Genomic DNA, 22649 nt, shown 5'->3' with positions numbered 1-22649 from the left:
TCTTTTAAATGTTAACTTTAATAGATATTGCCAAATTGTCCTCCAAAATTATCTCATTATTTTTATATGCGCAACCACAACCTATAAGAGAAGATATTAAATTCTTTATTAGCTTTCTTATCTACTGCCTCAGCACACTGAAAAATTTAAACTACTACAAATACAACATAAAATAAATTTGGCACTCCTTGACAACTAAATGCCCTTATTTTTGTGATCCAGTTTCTCCTCCTTTCTTGTTGACTATAGAAAAAGAATGTGGAATCATTTAATTTAAATTGTCTCTAACTGACCTGATCCAACCTCTGCAGCCAAGTCTGTTTTTCACTCTTATATTTCCATTATGAGAGTCAAACTTTCCAGTCACCCAATCTAACAAAAAAATAACAATAATGAAAAGGGAGATTCAGCTTTTACTACTTTTTCACCATTCCTATCCAGCCTGTAGGCAGGTCCTGTTGGTTCTACCTGTGCCTCCTTCCTCTATCCCCAAACTCCTTTCCCTTTGAGTGAGACCTGCCTAATTTAGGTTCTTATCTTCTCTGACTAGCATATGAGACTTTCTTCCAATTTGTTTTCTGTCTACTTGGATTTTTTGCACTCTTGCCAATTTTGTCTTTCTATGTCTATTAGCCTTGAAGGGCTCCCCAAAGGAGGAACTCTGTCTTCCTCACCTTTGACTCCTCATGCCAGCACAGTGCCAGGCACAAAGCAAATGCTCAGGAATTGTGGAACAGAACTGACCATTTGTTGTCACTTTATTATTCTAAGATTTCAGTGGAATCCAATTGCTTTTCACATCAAGGCAGAGTAAAGGGTTGAACTTTAATAGGCCAGCTCCAACCTCCCTTTTTACTGTTTCCATGCTTTCTATGCTTTAGACAAATAACTCATTGTTTTAAACATTCCTTCATCTTGTTGCTCCTGTGATTCTGCTCTTGTGCTTGCTTCTGCCTGCAAAGTGCCTCCTCCATCCTCATCTCCTCAAATCTCATCTCTCCTTACATAGCCACTGCAGATGCCCCTTCCTTGGTGAGCCTTTCTGTGTCCTCAGAAATTAGCTATTTCTAGACCTGAACTATTTCTCATGCTTATTAGGTGTTTAATGTGTACAAACCAGTGAGATTGTTCCAACATACTATAAACTTTCTAGGAGAGAGGCTGTGTCTTCTTCATGTTTATATCTGCTACAACACTTGAGTTCATGGCTTTTTACAGATGATAATTGCTCAATAGAACAGGTGCCATGAAACAGTTAATTCAGTGAATAAAATTACCTCAAAATAGTCCATTAATTCACTCACCTTTGATGTAGACAGATTATTCTGAATTGATACTTATCTCTTACTCTTAAAATTCTCTATGTATTAATAAATATTTTATTGAATATTAAGGAATAATCACCATTTTAACAAGATGTTCTTTACCATATATTTCTATATGTACATGATATTTAGAAGTGTCAAATTATATTGTGGAATGTAAAAGCTTTTCTTGTGAAGCCAAGCGTTTGTTTTATTGTCATTTCAGTGGCAAATATGGACTTCATATTCAAAATGATGTTCTATATTATTTTTCCTTAGAAGCTTTTTGAAAAACAGTTTAATAATTTCAGATTGTTGTAGCACCACTGAATTGATTCTGAAAGCTTACTTTTTAAATAAAAATTGACCTTTATCAAGCATTCCTTGGGGGCACAGGATTGATTAACTTTTTGGCAGGTTATTAAGACTTATTCTTTCATACTGTATTAATGAAGCTTTATATTGGCATGGAGCTCTAACCAGTGTGTCCTTTCTGCAAAGGTATATCTATGTTGCTGACATATTGGCTCATGAAATTCATGTTTTGGAAAAACACCCTAATATGAATTTAACTCAATTGAAGGTAAAATATTTATTTTTACCTATAGACAGTAATCTGTTGTGCTTTGCAATGACATGGTTTTTCTATACGAGTACCACATGTAGAACAAAATATGGATGCCAGTGTAGCTATTCTGGGTTTTTAAATACTCCCTACAACTAGAGAAAGCTCCTGTTTCCAGGGATCACAAGGACTGACCATGATTACATGCGGCAGCAGGTTGAGAGTGATATTTGCGTCAGATTTAGGGCCCATTCCGTGAAGTATTGATGGCAGTGGAAGAATTCCAATAAGAATTTTCACAATTGAAAACTCTAATAGATGCATTCTCAAATGAAGATTTATGCACAATGTCAGTTCTTTCAATAATAAATGAAGGTAGAAATTGGGTTCCACACCATTATTATTTTCTTCCTACTCAACAACACATATTTTAGGGTAAGAATTTCCTATCTTGCTTTGATAGAGTTCCTTGAGCTAACCGATCATTGTGCATCTTTTAAGGGAAAAGGAGTTCAGTTTTTAAGAGAGATTTTTAGAGAGACTGATTATCACCCTAACTTTCTTAATTTCAGGGAAGAAGCAACTCAAAACCAGTTTTTAATAAGTTCCTTTTAAGCAATATTGGTGTTAGAGGGTGGAAGCAGGGCGATGTGTAATTTCCTCACATGTATAGAGGCAGGAAGGTTACCTCTAAATTATTTAATCAAGTTTCTCATGTCATTTAGATATTGACAATTTCTCATTTGGAAGGTACTTGAGCTGGATACACTGGTGGATAATTTATCTATTGATCCTTCCTCGGGGGACATTTGGGTAGGCTGTCATCCTAATGGCCAGAAGCTCTTCGTGTATGACCCGAACAATCCTCCCTCATCAGAGGTTTTTATATTTTTGGTTTTTCAACCTTAATTATTCAAGTCCTTTTGAACTAATAATACAATAAATTGTCACAGGGATGATTTGTTCAGTTATTTTAAAGCAATAATAAACTTACGTCGTGGTTTTGTAATTGCTTTAAGCCAATAATTGACAATGTTACATTGTTCAAATACTTTAAGAAAGGTAATCTTTTGATGTATTAAATTATGGTGGAAACTAGTCAAAAGGCATTTTTATAAAGACATGTGCCCTTCTTGGGTGGTATACTGACAATTTTTAAAATATCTGATTTATTGTCAGCTCACCACATGACGTGATAGTTGTTCATGTTGAAGTAGTGTGAAAAAGTAGGCATATTAGTATGAAAGTATTTCTATTAAAGCTGAATTGCTATAATAACACTAAATCCTGTGTTGGCATGGAGTAACTAGATGGTTTAAGAAAGTACTTTCTTTGAAGACTGGAGAAAGTACTTTAATTTAAACATTAAAAAATTGGTAACTGCTATTTTCAACAGCATGTCCCCTTAATCAGTGTGTCATTGTGGAAAACAGGGCTTATTGGTGATTGAGTGACATGCACGTACGGTGGTCTTATATTAATACTTTGTATCCCCTGAATAGGTTCTCCGCATCCAGAACATTCTATCTGAGAAGCCTACGGTGACTACAGTTTATGCCAACAATGGTTCTGTTCTCCAAGGAAGTTCTGTAGCCTCAGTGTATGATGGGAAGTTGCTCATAGGCACTTTATACCACAGAGCCTTGTATTGTGAACTCTAAATTGTACTTTTGGCATGAAAGTGCAATAACTTAACAATTAATTTTCTATGAATTGCTAATTCTGAGGGAATTTAACCAGCAACATTGACCCAGAAATGTATGGCATGTGTAGTTAATTTTATTCCAGTAAGGAATGGCCCTTTTAGTTCTTAGAGCACTTTTAACAAAAAAGAAAAATGAACAGGTTCTTTAAAATGCCAAGCAAGGGAGAGAAAAGAAAGCTGCTTTCGAATAAAGTGAATACATTTTGCACAAAATAAGCCTCACCTTTGTATTCCAACTGCCAGAACATGGATTCCACTGAAATAGAGTGAATTATATTTCCTTAAAATGTGAGTGACCTCAATTTTGGCACTGTGACCACTGTGGCTGTGTAGAACTACTGATAATAACGTATTCTGATGTTTTGTACTTACATCTTTGTTTACCATTAAAAAGTTGGAGTTATATTAAAGACTAAAAATCCCAGTTTTGTCTGTGTTTAATTCTCAAGGCATATGCCTAGGAGAAATGGGAAAGCAGCTGCTTCCTTATGGAGTTTGGATAGTCAGGCATGGCCATATTAATTTCTGTTGTGGAAAGCTGAAAGTGAATGGACTCTTAATTTGACATAACAACAACAACAAAAATCAATGACACATTGCAACTGAAATTCCCAGTTCCTAAGGAGGCTTCCATCAGCTGTCTTCCTTAATGGGAGTCCACTTTAGATACAAAGAGGAAATAAGGGTTTGGACAGGAAGGTCATGCCACCTCCTCATTGAACAGAACTGTGAACTAAAGTCAGGAGAGATGAAGTCAGTTGTCCGTGACCACGTGGTTAAGCAGCAGCGATGCTAGGATCAGGGCTGTATGCCCAGCTCACAGAAGGAGAGTTTTTCTGCTCACTGTACCTCCTATAAAATCATCATAAGCGCTAGAGAGAGACTTTCATGTGTTTCTTTCCATTGTAATTTATCAAAGTACTTCATTTCTCATACTTTTTCCCTATCATTATCATGAAAATATTTGTCAGTTAATTACAATATGCCAAACAATGCACTGAAAGTATTACTTTGTTATCTTATTTAATCCTAATTGCAGCCATAAGTATTGATATTATATCACTGTTAACATTTCACAGATGTTCAGTCTATTTCTGATGTCAGAGCCCGTACCACTAACCACTACATGATACTACTGCCATAGAACGAACTAGTATTTTGTTACTCACTTTTTCCTAATGTACACAGTTTCTTCATGTTTTGTAGATATCAGTTTGAGTTCTGCTTTTAGATGAATCATTTAATGGCTTTTAAATGTAAATTTCAGTAGTAGTCTTAAATTTGGCCTGTGTTGTTATTTATATATTTACATAGTTTGTTACATATTGTATTGGATTTATTTCATGCTAAAATAATTTTCTTTTTTGTTTACATTATCCATGGGAAAATGCTAAGTCACAGATGAATATAGCAAGATTAAATATTGCAGACCTAGGGATCCAAATGAAGAAATAGATGTTTTAGATTTTATGAGATTATATCAATGATTATCTAAAAAGCTACATTTATAAAAAGTACTGGAATACAGTAGGCATAAAACAAAGTTGGTTTCTATTGCATTTATTACAAATTTTAGAATAAAACCATGTCCTTTGCAGCAACATGGATGCAGCTGGAGGTCATCCTAAGCAAATTAATGCAAGAACATAAAACCAAATATTGCATGTCCTCACTTTTAAGTGGGAGCTAAACATAGAATGCACATAGACAAAGATGGGAAAAACAGACACTGGGGACCACTAGACAGGAGGGAGAATGAGGCTATGGACTGAAAAACTATTGGGTACTATGTTCATCACGGGTGACAGGACCATCCATATCCCAAACCTCAGCATCATGCAGTATACCCAGGTAACAACTCTAGACCTGTACTCTTGCACTACCCCCTCAAAAAATACTGGGGAGTACAATTTGCTGGATCATATGGTAGAAGTTGTTTAATTTTGAAAGAAACTGCCAAACCATTCCAAGTTACTACAGTGTTTTGCATTTGCACCAAGCAGTGAATGAGAGTTCCTGTTATTCCACATCCTGGCCAGCATTTGGTGTTGTCAGTGTTTTAGATTATACTGTTATGAAGTGGTATCTCATTTTGATTTGCAATTCCCTGATGACATATAATGTTGAACATTATTATGCTTGTTTGCTATCTGTATGTCTTCTCTGATAAGGTGCCTGTTTGTACCATTGGCCCATTTTAAAATCTTTTTTGTTGTTGTTTTCTTATTAAGTTTTAAGAGTGCTTTGAATATTTTGAATAATAATCTTTTGTTAGGTATGTCTTTTGCAAATATTTTCTCCCAGTCTGTTGCTTGTCTTCTCATTCTCTTGACAGTGTGTTCTGCAGAGGATATTTATTTTTAAAAGCAAAATCAGGGCACCTCTATTAAGAAATATAGCCACTTCGAATGATACTACAGAATATTAGCATAGACATGTGCTCACAGTGTATTTTGAATAAAGCATGCAAGTATTTAAAAATTTTTATTTGGACAAAAGTATATGTAAGTTAATAAGCACATGTATGGCCAGCCACGGTGGCTCACGCCTGTAATCCCAGCACTTTGGGAGGCTGAGGTGGGCAGATCACCTGAGGTCAGGAGCTCGAGACTGGCCTGACCAACATGGAGAAACCCCATCTCTACTAAAAATACAAAAATTAGCCGGGCGTGGTGGTGCATGCCTGTAATCCCAGCTACTCGGGAGGCTGAGGCAGGAGAATCCGTTGAACCTGGGAGGCAGAGGTAGGTTGCGGTGAGCCAAGATAGCACCACTGCACTCCAGTCTGGGCAACAAGAGCGAAACTCTGTCTCAAAAACAAAAACAAAAAATTTTTTTAAAAAGCACACGTATTATTTATCTTAGAAAAAAAAAAAAAAAAAAAAAAGAATCTCTGATTTCTCACTTCTCTGGACCATGAGGAATTCTATCAAGCTCTTAGTATATTGTGCACTTATTTATGGTGCCCTCTCTCTGATCTTATACTGAGCTGAACAATTGAAAACAAGTGAAACTGTGATTGGGATATGACACCATGAGGTGAATATAGGTCTTACAGGTGTGAGTATGTGTTCATTATTTTTACTCCAAGATTCTGTTTAGTGACAATAATTGTTTTTTACTTTTTACAAAACCTCAGCTCTTTTATAACAATGAAATGTGAACATGAATACTTAATACAAGCAGTAAGAAAGATTAAATATAAGCTATAATACAGTATTTTTTTCATGTTGCATATGGATTAATCCTTAATTGCAACTCATATAAAGCTGATTATTTTCTCTGGACTTTGATTTGCTCAGTTTGAATCCTATCTTGGAGTCACAGCCAACCTAGGCTAGTGAGTATCTACTCTTCTCAGCAAAGCAATGAAAAAGTAACAGCTTAAAAGTAACCCACCACCACACCAGCCACTTCTGCCTTTCTGTGACTACTTGTAGTTTTCATTACTCACGCTGCTTTCCAGGGAAGGATTTCTGGGTGTGAGAGAAGGAGCTGGGTGGGAGAATCCCAGTAGCATTCTCTCTTAGCTTTCTGCGCCTGCTTTTCAGCACTTTTCTTCTAGTGTATTTTAATTTTCATTCTCTTTTTATGAGTTTAGGTACACTTTGAGATATTTAAGGAGATCTGTATTTTTTGTGTGTGATTTTTTTTTTTTTTTCCTTCAAGGGTGTTGGCCTTGTTCTATGAATTTCTAGGAGTTCTTCATGTGTAAAGGAGGGAATTATTTTTCCAGTTCATAACTAAGTCATCCATTATGCAATTCTTCATAGGGATTGAAAACACCAGGAAAGGATGTTTTCCATTAGAAGAGAAAGCAATACAGATATTTTCAAACTTTTAAAATCATGGAACCTGGTTCTCCCATCACAGGTAGTATTGAGTGCAGAAGACATTATTCAGACCTTTCTTAAGAAAGGGCTAATGTAAAAAATACATTTATTACATGAATTGATTCAAGGCCTGAAAATGATGATTAGGATAAACATGACTTTTGTCACTCCACTTTAGAAAACTCTCCAGACTTCTCCTATAATATAAAATGGAAACCACAACTTTGAATGGACTCTCTGAAGCTGGCCACAGTGGATCACACTTGTAATCCCAGCATTTTGGGAGACTGAGGCAGGAGGGTCACTTGAACCCAGGAGTTCATGACCAGCCCAGGCAACATAGCAAGACCCCCATCTCCATGTAAAAAAAAAAAAAAACTTAAAAAATATTACTACAGCATTATATATAAGATATATGGTGGCACTTGCTGTAGTCCCAGCTACATGAGAGGCTGAGGTGGGAGGATCACATGAGCCTGGGAAGTAGAGGCTGCAGTGAGCCATGATCATACCACTGCACTCAAGCCTGGGCGGCAGAATGAGGCCATGTCTCTAAATTTTTTTTGAAAAATGAACTCCCTGATTTTCTATTAATATTACTTCTGTTTCTTGGCCCCCATATCCATAAAAACAGCCCTCTTTAACAGATTCTCCAAGCCTAGACACCTTTCTTCATTTCTCCCTCTCCCTCACCACCCCTTTGCTCATATCCAACCAACTGCCAGTCCCTCCACCTAAACATTTCTCAAAACCATACAATTACAAGAACTTTGAGAAACAATCCCCTCACCTTCTCCAGTCACCCTCACATATCTCACCCAGAAAGGCCTCCAATTATCTCCCAGCCTCCAGGAAAGGTAAGTGCTCCACCTGCTTCATAATCCACTGTCATCATTGTGGAGCAATGTTTCTAAAACACCTGCCAAAACATGTTACTTCCAGTGGCTTCCCAATGCCCCTTAGAATATAATTCAAGTTTCTTAACTTGGCCTACAATCTCCCTTCCTCTCCAGATTCAATTCTCACCATCTTCCTCCCAATCATTTAAGCTCAGTGATTCTGAAAGCATGGTCCCTGGACCAGCAGCATCAGCATCACCTGCAAACTTGTTAGACATGCAAATTCTCAAGCCCCACCCTAAATCTAACAAATCTGATACTCTGGGTCTAGGACTCAGCAATCTCTCTTTTAAGGAGCCCTCCAGGTGATTCTTAGGCCTGCTGAAGTTTGAGAACCGCTGCTCTATCTGTACTGGACTATTTCTGTTCTAATTCCCCTACTTGCCGATGCCCTGACCTCTTTCTGTGAACCTCACCACCCTGTGTCCACTTAATTAACTCCTTCTCCTGGTCATACAATCTGACAAGTTCATGTTCAATCAAGTAATGTAATATGCTGAATCTACCTTGAGGTGTGTTCCAAAGTCGAGTCACTGAGGGGCTACCAGATATTGATGAAAAATCCTCTGAAGACACTTAAAGTGGAAGATAAATCTGGAAAGAACCTTCCTGGCAAAGTGTGCCCCTCAAGGATCCCCTCATTCACTTGGTGCTTATATAGTGAAATGTGAGCCTGCTGGTACCCTGGTGCTCCTCCTGCTAAATACACTCAGCTCAGATGACTCCTAGCACACCAGAGGCTGCACCTGAAGTCCTGATTAGGGGCACCTTCCCCATGGTGGGTTGCAGGAAGTCACCAAACAAGGTATCAGACTTTCACTACCTGACTTCATTATCAAGTGCGTCTTCAGAATGAAATTAAGAATTTTATTTAAATTCACAGATACCTAAATATTTAATAAATAAGTACAAATTTAAAATAATAAATTTTCTAACTAATAGAAGTCACTTCTTAAAATAATACAAATCTCTGGTCCTCTAGCTTTTCTCTCTCCTGAGCAGCACAAGACACATTAATGACATGTAGTTGTACCCAGGTTTTAAACAGTGGTTTCTATGGCTTAGGACGATGTTTCCTAATGTTCTAAAATCCATATCCTCTTTTTAAAAAACAGCTTTATTGCGATATAATCGTAATCTCTTTTGATTTGTTGCTCTTCTTTTCTATCACCACCTCTTTTTCTCGGCAAGATTCACTGATACAAACAATCTTTTTAAATTAAAAATGTAGCGATTGTAAACATGATCAAGATATACAGTTTGAAAGTTTTAAACATCACAGAGGGTCATACAGTAAAAGCAAAGTCTCCTTCCATACTCACTGACCTTCCCACTCTCCATGACCCCAGTCTTCTGCTCTCAAAGTAACTACTCTTCAGTTTATGTCTAGATTGTTTATATATATACATATATATACATACACACACACATATATGTGTATAATATGTAATTCCCCTAATTTTATACCTTAGGATTATACCACATGTATATTCTGCATCCCCCTTAATGGCATTTTGATTATCAGTGGTGTTGGACTCCCTAGATCTACATACAGTATTGTGTTACTGTTTAAACGTATAGCATTGAATTTGGTCTACATTAGCTCTTTGAAAGCCCCACTATACATGTAAGGAAAGAAGGGTCCAGAGGTGGTGATGGGTGATTTCAAAAGATTAAAGAGCCAACTACAAATGGAATTCGATCTTGAATTGAGGCCTTTTGAATTTATCTGTCCTGCTCTTTGAAAGTCAACAAACCCCTTTTACAATACTGATGTACCTGTGGCCTCTTGACCAAGTCAGTTTGGCCTATTGCTAAGAGCAGATTTAGATGGTGACACTTGATACAGTGGCCTCCAAAGTTTGGAATTCTTTAATGCTAATTTACCATGCTGGGGATTTGAATTACTGATTATGATATTCAAATAAAAACTAACCACCTCTAGGGTTTAAAGTTAATGTACACACACACATACACACACAGACTCCTCTGCTTAAAGTGAAGAGTTTTTAAACAACTTATAGCTAACACAGAACTTCAATCAATTGCCCAAGAATCTGCTTCTTTCTTTACCCCTGTCTTCATGCTATGCTGCAAACACAGTGATAAGGAACATGAGCTCTAGAGTCACCTGATCTGAGTCCATATGGAGGCATTGACACTTCTTAGTTATGTAACCTTAAGTGAATTATTACTTTACCTCTCTAGGCCTCACTTTCCTTCTTTTTAGTCCCATCAAACTTGCAGCAAGCAATTCACTTTACTTCTTTGAAGGTAAGGTTAATAAGAAGTAATGTGACAAGGCATGCAAATGCTGAGTGAAATAATAATGTGACTATTATTATTTCATTATCCACTCCATTTATTTTTATTCTTCTAATTTTTCTTTCTCCCAAGTCCATATTTTATATCCATCCATCTAATCATATCTATTGAGCCATTATTAAGCACAAAGTTCTATGAATGGCACAGGAAAACCCAGCCATCAATGGGATGGAGTCCTTCCCACAGGAGCCTACAATCTCAAGCAAAGTTCAGAATTAATTAGTGGTTAATCTTTCCTGACTTCATAAAACGTAGCAAGCACAGTGCAGAGCACTTGACACTCATTATCACATTTAATTTTAAGCTACCTGTGAGGTGGACGCCCTTTTATAGAAGAGGAATCTGTAGCTTAATAAAGCTGAGTACCTTATCTAAGCTGGATCCAAACTCAGGCAGCCTGACTCCCAAACCCTGCATGCATGTCTACACCACACCCCAGGCCCCTCAGCTCTGTGTGCCTTCCTAACTTCGATTCCTCCTCTGCTTGCACTCTTTTAACATTAGTCATCTTAACTAGAACTCTTATCTATACAATTCAAGACGTTACACTGTCCTTTTAATATAACCCTTCTTCCATAGCTTTTCTACAGGCAGCATGGTAGAGGCAGCTCAGTTAAAGGGCCCAGATTTTGGAGTCTGCTGCTTGACAGCTGTGTGACCTACAGCAAGCCACATAAGCACTCTGTGCTGCAGGTTTCACCTGTAAAATTGGGGTAAGGCTACCCACACCCCAGAGATTGTGTTGATAATTAAATGTGTTAACATAGGTAAAGGTGTCAGCACAGGCAAAGCACACAGTCAGTACTGCATAAGTGGTGGGCTTCATTATTCATCCTGTAATTATGTATTCACAGTAGAATCATGTATCCCGTAGGTCAGGGACCATCTTTTCTTTTTTTAATACCCCCAGGATGGGCAAATCTTGCTCTCTCAACAAAGAGTTTACTCAGTGGAATCCAACAGAACTAATGTTTCTTTCTGTCCGTAAATAAAAATAGATCATGCTTGAAGATGCTACTTTGCCGGAAATGCTCCTTGTCTTCCCCCATCTTCAGTTCCTCCCCCTCCAACCTGGTCTTCATCAGGAGAGGGGAAAGAGCATTTCTTGCCTGGCAGGAACTCAAGACCTAGAAGAAAGAGGTCCTACCCTGCCAAGGAAACGACCTTCCCCTTCATCGCCTCTGCTCCTCTTCCCGTTTCCTGTGTCTTTTCCTTCTTTTCTCCTGCTGTTTCCTTCTCCCGGTTAACTATGGGGGCAGACACAGATATTCACAAGTCCGTCTGGGCAGCACACTCCGAGGTAGGGCACGAAGGTCAGGAGACAGGTTCTCGTGCCCCAAATCTTGGAGAAGATGAGTTAAAGCTCTTCGCTTCGATTACCTTCGCCCTTCCCGTGTCTTGGGAGCAATTCAGCGTCACCTCACATCTTGCCTTGCAGAGGTCCAGAGTTCCAGTCCTGAACTGTAGCTCCCCCTTCCCGGCGCCTCCGGTTTCCCTCTCAGGCCGTCTGAGGAACTGAGGTAGGATTTAGCGGGTTTTAGGAGCAAACTCCCTCCACAACTCGGTCCTGGCTTCCTCTCCGTTGAGCCTTGACCTTCGCCCAAAAAACAAGGACTCGTGCACGTGAAGCTGGCCTTGAACCCGGGCGGCGGGGCTGGGCGGGACTCGTCGGCGCCCTGCTGCCGCACCTGGGCAGCTCACCAGAGTGGGAGGCGCGGGCGGGCGGGGCCGAATGGGCCCCAATCCGTAGGCGAGGCAGGAACCGCCCGCCGCGCCTCCGGGAGCTCTCCGCGCTGCGCGTCGCCTCTGGGCACCCGAGACCATGGGGAAGCTCGTGGCGCTGGTCCTGCTGGGGGTCGGCCTGTCCTTAGTCGGGGAGATGTTCCTGGCGTTTAGGTGAGTAGCATCTTGACAGGGCGTCCTCGACTCTCTTTCTCTCCTCTTCCAAGTGAGGTCAGGGGCTGCCTGGCGCCCCCTTCCTAGCGGGTAGGAAAGAGCAGCTTTGGAACCTCACTCCTCCATCGCACCCAGCAAACTGCCCCTTGAGACTCGCTTATGGGGAAAGTGAGCTACTTGCGTTTCCAAAGACTGCGGAGCCGAATTACTCCCATTTATTTATTTATTTATTTATTTTGTTTATTTATTTATTTATTTTTTTGAGGCGGAGTGTCGCTCTGTCGCCGGGACTGGAGTGCAGTGGCCGGATCTCAGCTCACTGCAAGCTCCGCCTCCCGGGTTTACGCCATTCTCCTGCCTCAGCCTCCCGAGTAGCTGGGACTACAGGCGCCTGCCACCTCGCCCGGCTAGTTTTTTTTTTTTTTTTTTTTTTTTTTTTTTTTTTTTTTTTTTGGATTTTTAGTAGAGACGGGGTTTCACCGTGTTAGCCAGGATGGTCTCGATCTCCTGACCTCGTGATCCGCCCGTCTCGGCCTCCCAAAGTGCTGGGATTACAGGCTTGAGCCACCGCGCCCGGCCGCTCCCATTTATTTTTTGAAGGTTATGACCCCGCTTTACTTTCGGAAGATCATGACCCCTTTCCCAGCTCACAGAACATTTCGCTTGGGAAAAAAGGATGTCCATTGGAAACGCTGGACTGGGGAGAGGATCAGGCTACCAGTTGGATTTTTATGGTTGACTGAGACATTGCCCGGGTCTAGCTAACCACACAGAAGTACTGAGTTATGGAACCTATCCTAAAGAACTGGCCAGACAGCAGAGCAAACCAGCTGAAATCTGCAGTTGGTAACTGGCATTTTGTAGGCATTTGACTTTTTGAAGTGGAGGATACAATGGTGATAGCCAGCCTAGAAATGTCTCAGGAAAAGTCAATACTGGGCTAGAAAGAAGAATCTTTCAGTGGTAAAACACATTCATGAGTGGATCGAAAGCCTCTGCTTGCTTTCAGTTGTCTTTGAGTGTTTATGTATTTCTCTTAGTAGAAGCTGGTTTTCTCAGAGGATTATGTCTAGAATCTGTTGAGGTGCCTGATGCCTATTAGTAATACTTCCAGTTTGAGAGTTTTATTGTTACATTTGCTCCCAGTGCAACCACATAGAGAATCATAAAATAATAGTAATAATAATAAAAAAAGTAGATCGAAGGGGTATTTTTTTAAATAAATGACTGTAAGGTAAGTATCAAGTCTTCCTGAATATACTTTAATACAAATTTTAAATTATCCCTGATATTAGAAGAATGTAGAAACATTCCATTTCACTCTGGAAACAAGAAAATTGTATTGAAAAATAAATTGGCCAATTGTTTAAATTGTGGTTGGTTTAATGAATTTACATACTTGAAAAGTAAGTCAGCGTAAAATTTAAAAATTAAAGCAAAAGTGACAGAGTTTGACTATTAGGACACACTGTTGAATTTTGGGAAAGCAGTTTGGAAGGAGAAGTTCAAAGGGCAAGACTGTAGGGGATTAAGTGCAGATTTATAACAGACGATACTTTAGAAAATTAAGTAGGACTATTTTGTGCATTTAAATTAGTGATATTGTTCAATTACTCATACTATTAAATAGTGTCTTTTATTTGGGCAGCAGAATGTTTTCCATGTAGAATCATATTATAGTTTTTCAGCAATAACTGAGTAAGGTTAGCTGATATAGGTAAAATACCCATATAATGTCTACGTTATGTAAATAAACATAAAAGGAGGTACCTACTTACTTGTTATATCATTCATAAATTATGATAAAGATAGTTAACCAACACGAAGATGATTGAAGTCCACATTTAAACGTACATTTTGAAAGCTGTGCCTTGATTTCCAGGGTTGGGTTTTATCTTCTACAGAGAAAGGATGAATGCCTCTCGAGAAGTGGAGCCAGTAGAACCTGAAAACTGCCACCTTATTGAGGAACTTGGTATGTATGTGACAGTATCAAGAGGAGCCAGCACAGCTTCTTGGTCGCCATCCACCTGACTGAGCCCTACCAGCTCATTTAATTACCTGTCACTACTTAAGCCCTCCCAGTGGGACATCTGCCCCATCCACTCTGCCTCATGCAAGGTCTTTAGGGGTGTCCTAAATGACATCCTTTGTGGCTTTTTCTCAGCACATTTTCTTACTGATATCTCTCCACATTACCTAAAGAATGTCATTGACCACACCCTGGTTTTCCCCTCACTGAATGCTTCTCCTTTCCTGTCTGTGATATTTCACTCTTCTTGTCCTCTGTTACCTTCCTTTTTTTTTCTTCCTTCCTTCTTTCCTTCCTCCCTCCCTTTCCTTGTTGTCATTCCTGGCTTCAAGTGTTATTTTTTTCAAAATTTATCTACAAGTACCAAGAGTAATATGACTTAGCCCCTCCCCTCAAGAACCTCAGACCCGGCTGACACAGTGGCTCAAACCTATAATCCCAGCACTTAGGAGTCCGAGGGGGGTGGATCATGAGGTCAGGAGATTGAGACCATCCTGGCCAACATAGTGAAAACCCATCTCTACTAAAAATACAACAATTAACCCGGCATGGGGGCGGCGAGTGCGTGTCGTCCCAGCTACTCGGAAGGCTGAGGCAGGAGAATCACTTGAACCAGGGAGTCATCGGAGGTTGCAGTGAGCCGATACCGCGCCACTGCACTCCAGCCTGGCGACAGAGCGAGACTTTGTCTTTAAAAAAAAAAAAAAAGAAGGAACCTCACAGCCTACCTACCTTCTTTTAAAAAAATTCACCAAAAATCCACGGTCCAGTCCCTAACCTTACAAACTGCAGCCCTTCTTTTTTAGTCAGTTAAAGGGTAGCTCCATCTCAAACTCTCCCTAAGCTGAAATCTATTTTACATTTCTGTCCTTTTCTACCTCATCCTCCCACCCACAACCAGCTCTGCCTCTAGACTTTTCCTATGTATGGTACCCTCATTCTCAAAAGATTCAGTTCAAAATCCAGGAACCATTGTTCCCCGCTTGTCCCTCATGCTTCTGCATGAAACATGGGCTAATCTCACCTACTAGCTAACGCCACAGCTGCTTATTTGGGCTCCACACCTCCAATTCTTCCTGACATTGCTAACAGAAAAATAAAATAAAATCAGGCTAGATTGTGTTCCCGGTTCTGAGAATATGTTCTTTCACTTTCTCACCTTTGCTTATGAAATTCTCTCCAAACTTACTTATTCCTCCGTCGCTGCTTACTGAAATCAGCTGCTGAATTCTCACTGCACTCTGAAGCTCCGATTCACTTACGACACCTGCCACATGCCTTAAATTATAGCTGGCAATGTTCTCTCTTTCACTATCAGATTGTAGACTCCCTAGGGCCAAGGACTATGACTTGTTTATTAGAAGGTGATGGGAGAGCTTATTTTGGGATATGATTTTCTATTTTATTGCTATATTAAAAAATACAGAAAAAGTGCCCTTTTGATTTGAGTTTTCTGCCTTTTTTGCCTCTCAATTTCTAAAAAATAAAGTAATCTGAACCTTGCACTCCCTAGTCTTAGAGGTGGTTTGTGCTAGCAGCTGGAAAGCAGAAGAAACCGAAGAAACTCCCTTTCTTGAATTGTTTTTAAAAACCTGAGCCCCTTCAAGGGATTCTGATGGAGAAGGGATATGAATATGTGGATATCTTTGAATAATGGGGACCCTTACCCCACTGGCTGACAGCATTCTGGGAGAGAAGCAGGACCTCAGAAGGAATGGTTGCAAGGTATCTTTAGGGATGCTGGACCCTGTGTTCCAGCTAAGGTAAAGACCTTGTGTCAATGTATGACACGGAAGTAGCAGAATTGTCTAAATAAAACGGACCAGTAACTGGCAGTGAATAATTCGATGATACATAGTATAGAATGAATGCCAGATGGCCTTTCCAAAACAGTCTGCTTAGGTTTAGAACCTACCTAAAATAATTTCATAACCCTAACAGAGAAACCCAGTAATGACTCAGATTGGATTTTCCAACAACTTAGCAGAATGGGTTATCAGAGTGATTTATTTGATTTTAAAAATAAGGAAATGTGACGTTTACTCATTTGTTTACTGTTTTGTGGTATAGTAGTATTCATATTCACTATACAAATAACTCTCAAAATATATAAGCCTGCAAATAATTAAGAGGTGTAATTAGATTAGATGATTGGTAAGGTCTAGTCTGACTCTTGAATTGTATCACTCAACTAGATTTGAGAAGGTAAAATTAGAGTTAATATTGTAAGTCTTAGGTCAATGTTCTGATTATCCAAATATTTTGAAGAAAATGACTTAGTTGGAAGCAGGCTGGGAGCAGAAGAAAAAAATGCCATGTTACTTCTCATGTCTATTGGCATATATTTGGTGAACTAAACAAGTTAGAATGATGATGGGTCATGCGTCAGTAGGACAATACTGATATATATCTTTTGAAAAAGCTGCTTTATCAAAGGCGTGGTGACTATGAGCAGCCTGTTGAGTCCTTTACAAACATCTACATCATCCTCATAACCAATTTGTAAAGTGGATGCTCCTATCTATGCTTTGCAGATTAGGAAATTGACATACAGAAGAATTAAGTTGTTTGCCCGATGGTCTGGAACTAGGGGGTGATGGGCTTAGCTTATGAGCCAAGACCATTTCCTTCTATGCCTTTGTACTCTCTGTTGTGTAACACCACCTTTCTTATCTACTGACAACACATTTTTTATTATGGAAGCTTCAGGAAAGTATTACAACAGCAGGAAAACAGAAAATCTGATATGCGAACAGCTGAAATATTACTAGGTATAGGTTAATCAAAACAAGCAGGCTAGATATTTAAATTAAGATAACTGATAAGATAATACTTACAAGTCACAACTAGTTGAAGAGCAGAGGCTTTATAAAGCCATGAAAAGCTACTGAGGGATTTTAGGTAGGGTATATATATTTTAGGTTGTAACAAAGCTGGAGAAAAATTCTTATTTGTATTTTCAAGACCCAGATTTTTGAGGTTTATTTTATTGGTGGAAGAAACTCTTATTTTGTTTTTCTTCCCCAGTATTTTTTTCTGGGCAGAAAAGTTGAAAGATGGAATATATCTTTCTCCAGAAATCATATCTCATAGATCTTTTTGTATTACGTTCATCTTTTTCTCCAAGGCTTTGAGGGTCAAGGATTGTTTTAACCAGGATGTTATCTGGCTGCCCTTGGCATCTAATCAAAGCTGCACTTGAAATATGAATACTTCAGTAGGGCTTTCACTGGGCAGGATTATCGAGTAGATGGCCTGTGTGTTTAATACCTACCTGCCTTCCCTTCCACTCCTTTCCATTCTATAGCTTCCCATGTCTCCAAGATATGCTTCTACACCATAGTAGGTTCCATGTGTTTTCTTAAGTGACTATCAGAATGTGAAGTGTTCTCTCTCCAAGATGTGAAGTGACGATAATAAAATTAACTGATAGTAATGTTTTGATGTGACCCTTTATCAGAGTGCCTGTAGGGGATGACTGGAGAAATGAAGAAAAGAGTAAAGAAATGAAGTTATGCCAAGTAGTAGTAGGGTTGACAGACTAAGAAGCAGTAGGCACCTATTCGTAAGTCTGATTTTAGACTTAGCAGTGGGGTTTTAATGATAGTTGTGCATAGACTAATAAGTGTGTAGGAAAGTCTCAGAGGAAGGTATCCTGGAGGCTTTTGCTCCCACAGGTGCCATTGTTGCTGAGATGCATGGGACCTGTCATGCAGGCACAGTGTAGGTGGGAAGAAGGGGTGGTGACACTGTGCAATCTTGTGTGGTAATTCTTTTCCACTGCTGAGTGCAAAGCACCAGCTTTCCCATGCTCCCGATGGAGCAAGTAAATTAAGACAGGCACAACACGTCTGAAAAATGCCCACTCTGTTTTAGGTGAGTTATTGAAGTAGGTTTATGCTGTCAGAGGAGACATGTAAAATCGTGTTTGGAAGAGAAGAGGAGCCAAACACAATTCAGGATATCTTCGACTCAGAAATCATCACCCACTTTTCAAAGTTTAACCTCAATACACGACAAAGTTCAAAAAACAAAAAGTGTTTATTTCTTTTTTGAACCAGCTAGCTTTATTAAGAGCTTCTGCAGTGAAAAGGCAAGTATTATGTTGGGTGTAAGGATACAACACTGAATAAAACCCAGTTCTTGCCTTCAGAAAGCAGACCATCTAGTAGGAAATTAACAAGTAAACAGAGGGGTGCAGCCCAGTATGAAAAAGATCATGGTAGGCATAGTCACAGATGACCATATTAATACATAAAATAGATGCTGAAACCAGGAAAGTTTGCATAGGTTGAGAAGGTGGCCCCAAACCTCCAGGATCCTGTGGCCTTGGCCAAGTAGAGGTAAGGTTAGGATGGGAAAGGTCTGAGTGTTGCAAGGAGAAAGCAACATATGCCTAGACATGCTGGTGAATGAGTCTGGCCCATTTCACAAACTACTCACATGACAGTAGTAAGTACACAGCACAGCTGCAATGTAGAGTAGAGAGTGAGGCCACAGTAACTGAGACTGGAGCCAAGATGTTTGGGATCTAGACCAAAGAGCTTGGTATTTATACCGTCAGCCCTAGTGGGCCTCTGGGAGGTTTTAAGCAGCAGATAACAAGGTCAACTTTAAATTTTAAAACATGACTCTCAGCAATGCAGAGAATGGGTTGAGGGAAACAAAGCTGAGTTATTGGGAAACTATTGTAGAAATCCAAGAGGAAGTACTGGAGCTTGAATGACTGGTGATCAGTTGGATTTGGAAATTAAGGAAAAGGAACGCATCAAAGGTAACTCCAAGCTTCCTGCTCTGGGTGTTTGTGGAATGGAGGCACCATTCATTGAAGCAGAAATATAGAAAATGGAGCAGATTCGAAGGAGAAACTTTCAGATCAGTTTGGCACCTGTGGAATATGAGAAATAAAAGACCCAGGTAGAAATGTCCAACATGCAGATTCATACAAAGGTCTGGAACTTGGAAGAAAGCTTTGAGCTTGATTTAGAGATTGAGGATTCGAGAGCATCCAGGTGGAAACTGAAGCCATCTGCCACGACCCATGTGGGACTAGAGTGCATCATGTGGGGAAAATGGATGCTTTGCCATGAGAAAGAGCCACAGTCAGACAGAGCCTGGAAAATATCCACCTATAGGATAGAGATGGGAATGAGATTAAGGTACAGGGAAACCAAGACGGGAGTGCAGAGAGGAAGGAGAAACACTAGCAAATAACCAACAAGTATTCAATGCAATTTTTTAAATGACTTTATTCAGTTTGCTGGATTCTTCTGATGTCTATGGCATTTTGTGTGGAAATAGCTATCAAGGTACCATATACAGGTAAATCTTGATTAACTGGAATACTTAGGAAATGGGAAGTTCTGGTTAATTTGATTTTCATATTTCTAGGTGGGGATTACTTTCAACCTTCAGTATACTGAATAAAATAAAATCTTTCTCAACTTCTAAGTGCCTATTGTTCACCATTTTATTGATTTCAGTTTGCATCTTCTTTGACTTTGCTGCAATTTTCTTTTTCATGTTTTTCCCTATACTTCCCCCATTGCCTTTGACACTCTAGTAACCCACTACTCTAGGTAACCATTTCCCTGCATGTTCTAATAACTATGACTGTGTAGCAAACCACCCCAAAACTTAGTGACTTAAAACAACCACCGCTATTTTGCTCAATAATGTGCAATGTTGACAGGGCACAGTGTAGGCAGTCCACTCTGTTTCATTTACATCAGCTAGAATGACTAAAAGACTGGGAACTAGAGTCATTTCTAGCTCCTATGGCCTGAGCTAAAGATGATGCTAACTCTCTTTCCACTTTGGGTGATCCCTCTGTACTCTTTCCTCTGTAGTTTTACAATAGCCAGACTTTTTACATTTTGATCCAGAGTTCCCAAGGTGCATGTCTTAAGAAATAGAGAGAGAGAGAGAGCCAGTGGCAGCTATGACTATGACTTAGCCTAGAATGTTATGTGGCATTGCATCCATCTTACTCTATCTGTCAAGGCAGTTACAAAGTTCTACCCAGCTTCAACAGGAGAGAATATAGACTTTACCTCTTGCTGGAAGAGTCTGAACATCACATTTTAAGAACGAGTGGCAATGATACATATTGGTTCTGACATATTTGTAGACTATAGTTTGCCACACTAGATAACCATTGTCTTCAATCTCACTTCTGTCTACTTGGAACCACATTATATGCAGATCTCTATTCCTACTAGAAGCCATGACAGCTCCTTTTTCATCTTGTTCTCAGTCAAAACTTACTTATTATATGTCTCTTTCCATAGAAAAAAATGCTGAAAACTAGCTCTTAATGAGAAAAAAGATCTGACTAAACTTTCATATTAATTCTCACTAATCTTTCATATTCATTTATATTCAGTATTTTATTACTCAGTAATTTCCCAATATGATTGTATAATGATAGTGTTTTAGGCTTCACATTGGAAGAGAAGGAATGCTTGGCAGAGAGGCCTGTAATAAAAGACCTTTATGATTATGACTTTCCAGATTTTATTATTGAGTCTATAGACCAGCCTTCTATGGGGAATAAAGCTGAATCTCTCAGGACATGCCCTGAAAATTGTTACTTAAAGAGTAAATCTAGGATATGAGTTTATTTTCTAGGTATTTGCCTTTTTCTCCTGAAAATGGGGTTCTAATAAAGGATTTAGTATTTGAGGAGTCTGATTCAAGTTTTACTGTAGAGTAGCATGCCTGTGAGATTCCCAAAAGTTAATATAGTTTCCCAAGTAAATGGTTGAACAAGTCGACAATTTCCAAGAGAAGTTTCCAAAAGATATTTGTAGTTTGGACTGTGAGATGTATTTTTTTAAGCATTCATATATGCATTTTTCTGATTCTACCCTTCTTTTGCAGAAAACGGCTCTGAAGATATTGATATACTTCCTAGTGGGCTGGCTTTTATCTCCAGTGTGAGTATTTTCCATGCTGCTCTGATGCTGACGTCAATAGCTGTATAGACAGTGCATTAATGTTGTCCACTGGAGCTGCCAGATGGATCCCTACACTCTCATCCCACCTATGGGTAAACCAGTCAACTAAAAAAGCCAAAACAGGATTCTGGAGGGCTAAGTAGAACACCATAGGAATGCCCAGCTTTGACTGCCTCATGGTGGGCAACTCCCTGTGGGTAGTGGCATACTCAGTAGGGTCTTGATAAATGTGTATTGATTTCCATTCGATTCCTACACTAGTCTCCAGATTGGTTCTATTGCTATCCATTTTCATCATTGCCCTATTTGACTGGGCTTCCGCTCCTAATTGTGAATGGTAGTTCACTCATGATTGGCTCTCTGTTTGTTTGTTATTGGTGTATAGCAATGCTTGTGATTTTTGCACATTGATTTTCTATCCTGAGACTTTGCTGAAGTTCCTTATCAGTTTAAGGAGATTTTGGACTCAGATGATGGGGTTTTCTAAATATACAATCATGTCATCTGCAAACAGAGACAATTTGACATCCTCTTTTCCTAATTGAATACACTTTATTTCTTTCTCTTGCCTGATTGCCCTGGCCAGAATTTCCAACACTATGTTGAATAGGAGTGTTGAGAGAGGATATCCTTGTTTTGTGCCAGTTTTCAAAGGGAACACTTCCAGTTTTTGCCTATTCAGTATGATATTGGCTGTGGGTTTGTCATAAATAGCTCTTATTATTTTGAGATATGTACTATCAATACCTAGTTTATTGAGAATTTTTAGCATGAAGGGCCGTTGAATTTTGTTGAAGGCCTTTTCTGCATCTATTGAGATGATCATGTGGTTTTTGTTGTTGGTTCTATTTATGTGATGGATTACATTTATTGATTTGCGCATGTTGAACCAGCCTTGCATCCCAGGGATGAAGCTGACTTGATTGTGGTGGATAAGCTTTTTCATGTGTTGCTGGATTCGGTTTGCCAGTATTTTTTTGAGGATTTTCCCAGCGCTGTTCATCAGGGATATTGGCCTAAAATTATCTTTTTTTGGTGTGTATCTGCCATGCTTTGGTATCAGGATGATGCTAGCCTTATAAAATGAGTTAGGGAGGATTCCCTCTTTTTCTGTTGATTGGAATAGTTTTG

The 22649-nt window shown here is 39.3% G+C and overlaps 2 protein-coding genes across 2 annotated transcripts in view; both read left to right on the top strand.

Moving 5' to 3' along the window:
• The window catches only part of PON2 (paraoxonase 2), a 29579-nt gene extending 25581 nt beyond the window's left edge, over nucleotides 1-3998 (top strand). The window contains exons 7-9 of the mRNA XM_010356262.2: nucleotides 1806-1887; nucleotides 2620-2748; nucleotides 3372-3998. Of these exons, the coding sequence (XP_010354564.1) occupies nucleotides 1806-1887; nucleotides 2620-2748; nucleotides 3372-3530 (370 nt within the window). The 3' untranslated portion in view covers nucleotides 3531-3998. The remainder of the gene's footprint in view (nucleotides 1-1805; nucleotides 1888-2619; nucleotides 2749-3371) is intronic.
• Nucleotides 3999-12403: 8405 nt separating this feature from the next.
• Nucleotides 12404-22649, top strand: part of PON3 (paraoxonase 3) — a 30914-nt gene continuing 20668 nt past the window's right edge. Inside the window, exons 1-3 of the mRNA XM_010356261.2 lie at nucleotides 12404-12527; nucleotides 14432-14502; nucleotides 21442-21497. Coding sequence (XP_010354563.1) covers nucleotides 12454-12527; nucleotides 14432-14502; nucleotides 21442-21497 — 201 coding nt within the window. The 5' untranslated portion in view covers nucleotides 12404-12453. The remainder of the gene's footprint in view (nucleotides 12528-14431; nucleotides 14503-21441; nucleotides 21498-22649) is intronic.

The sequence above is a fragment of the Rhinopithecus roxellana genome, chromosome 6 (genome assembly GCF_007565055.1).
Source record: "Rhinopithecus roxellana isolate Shanxi Qingling chromosome 6, ASM756505v1, whole genome shotgun sequence".
Taxonomy (NCBI): Eukaryota; Metazoa; Chordata; class Mammalia; order Primates; family Cercopithecidae; genus Rhinopithecus; species Rhinopithecus roxellana.
Note: the sequence above shows the minus strand (reverse complement) of the source record. Positions and strands in the feature narration are given on the sequence as shown.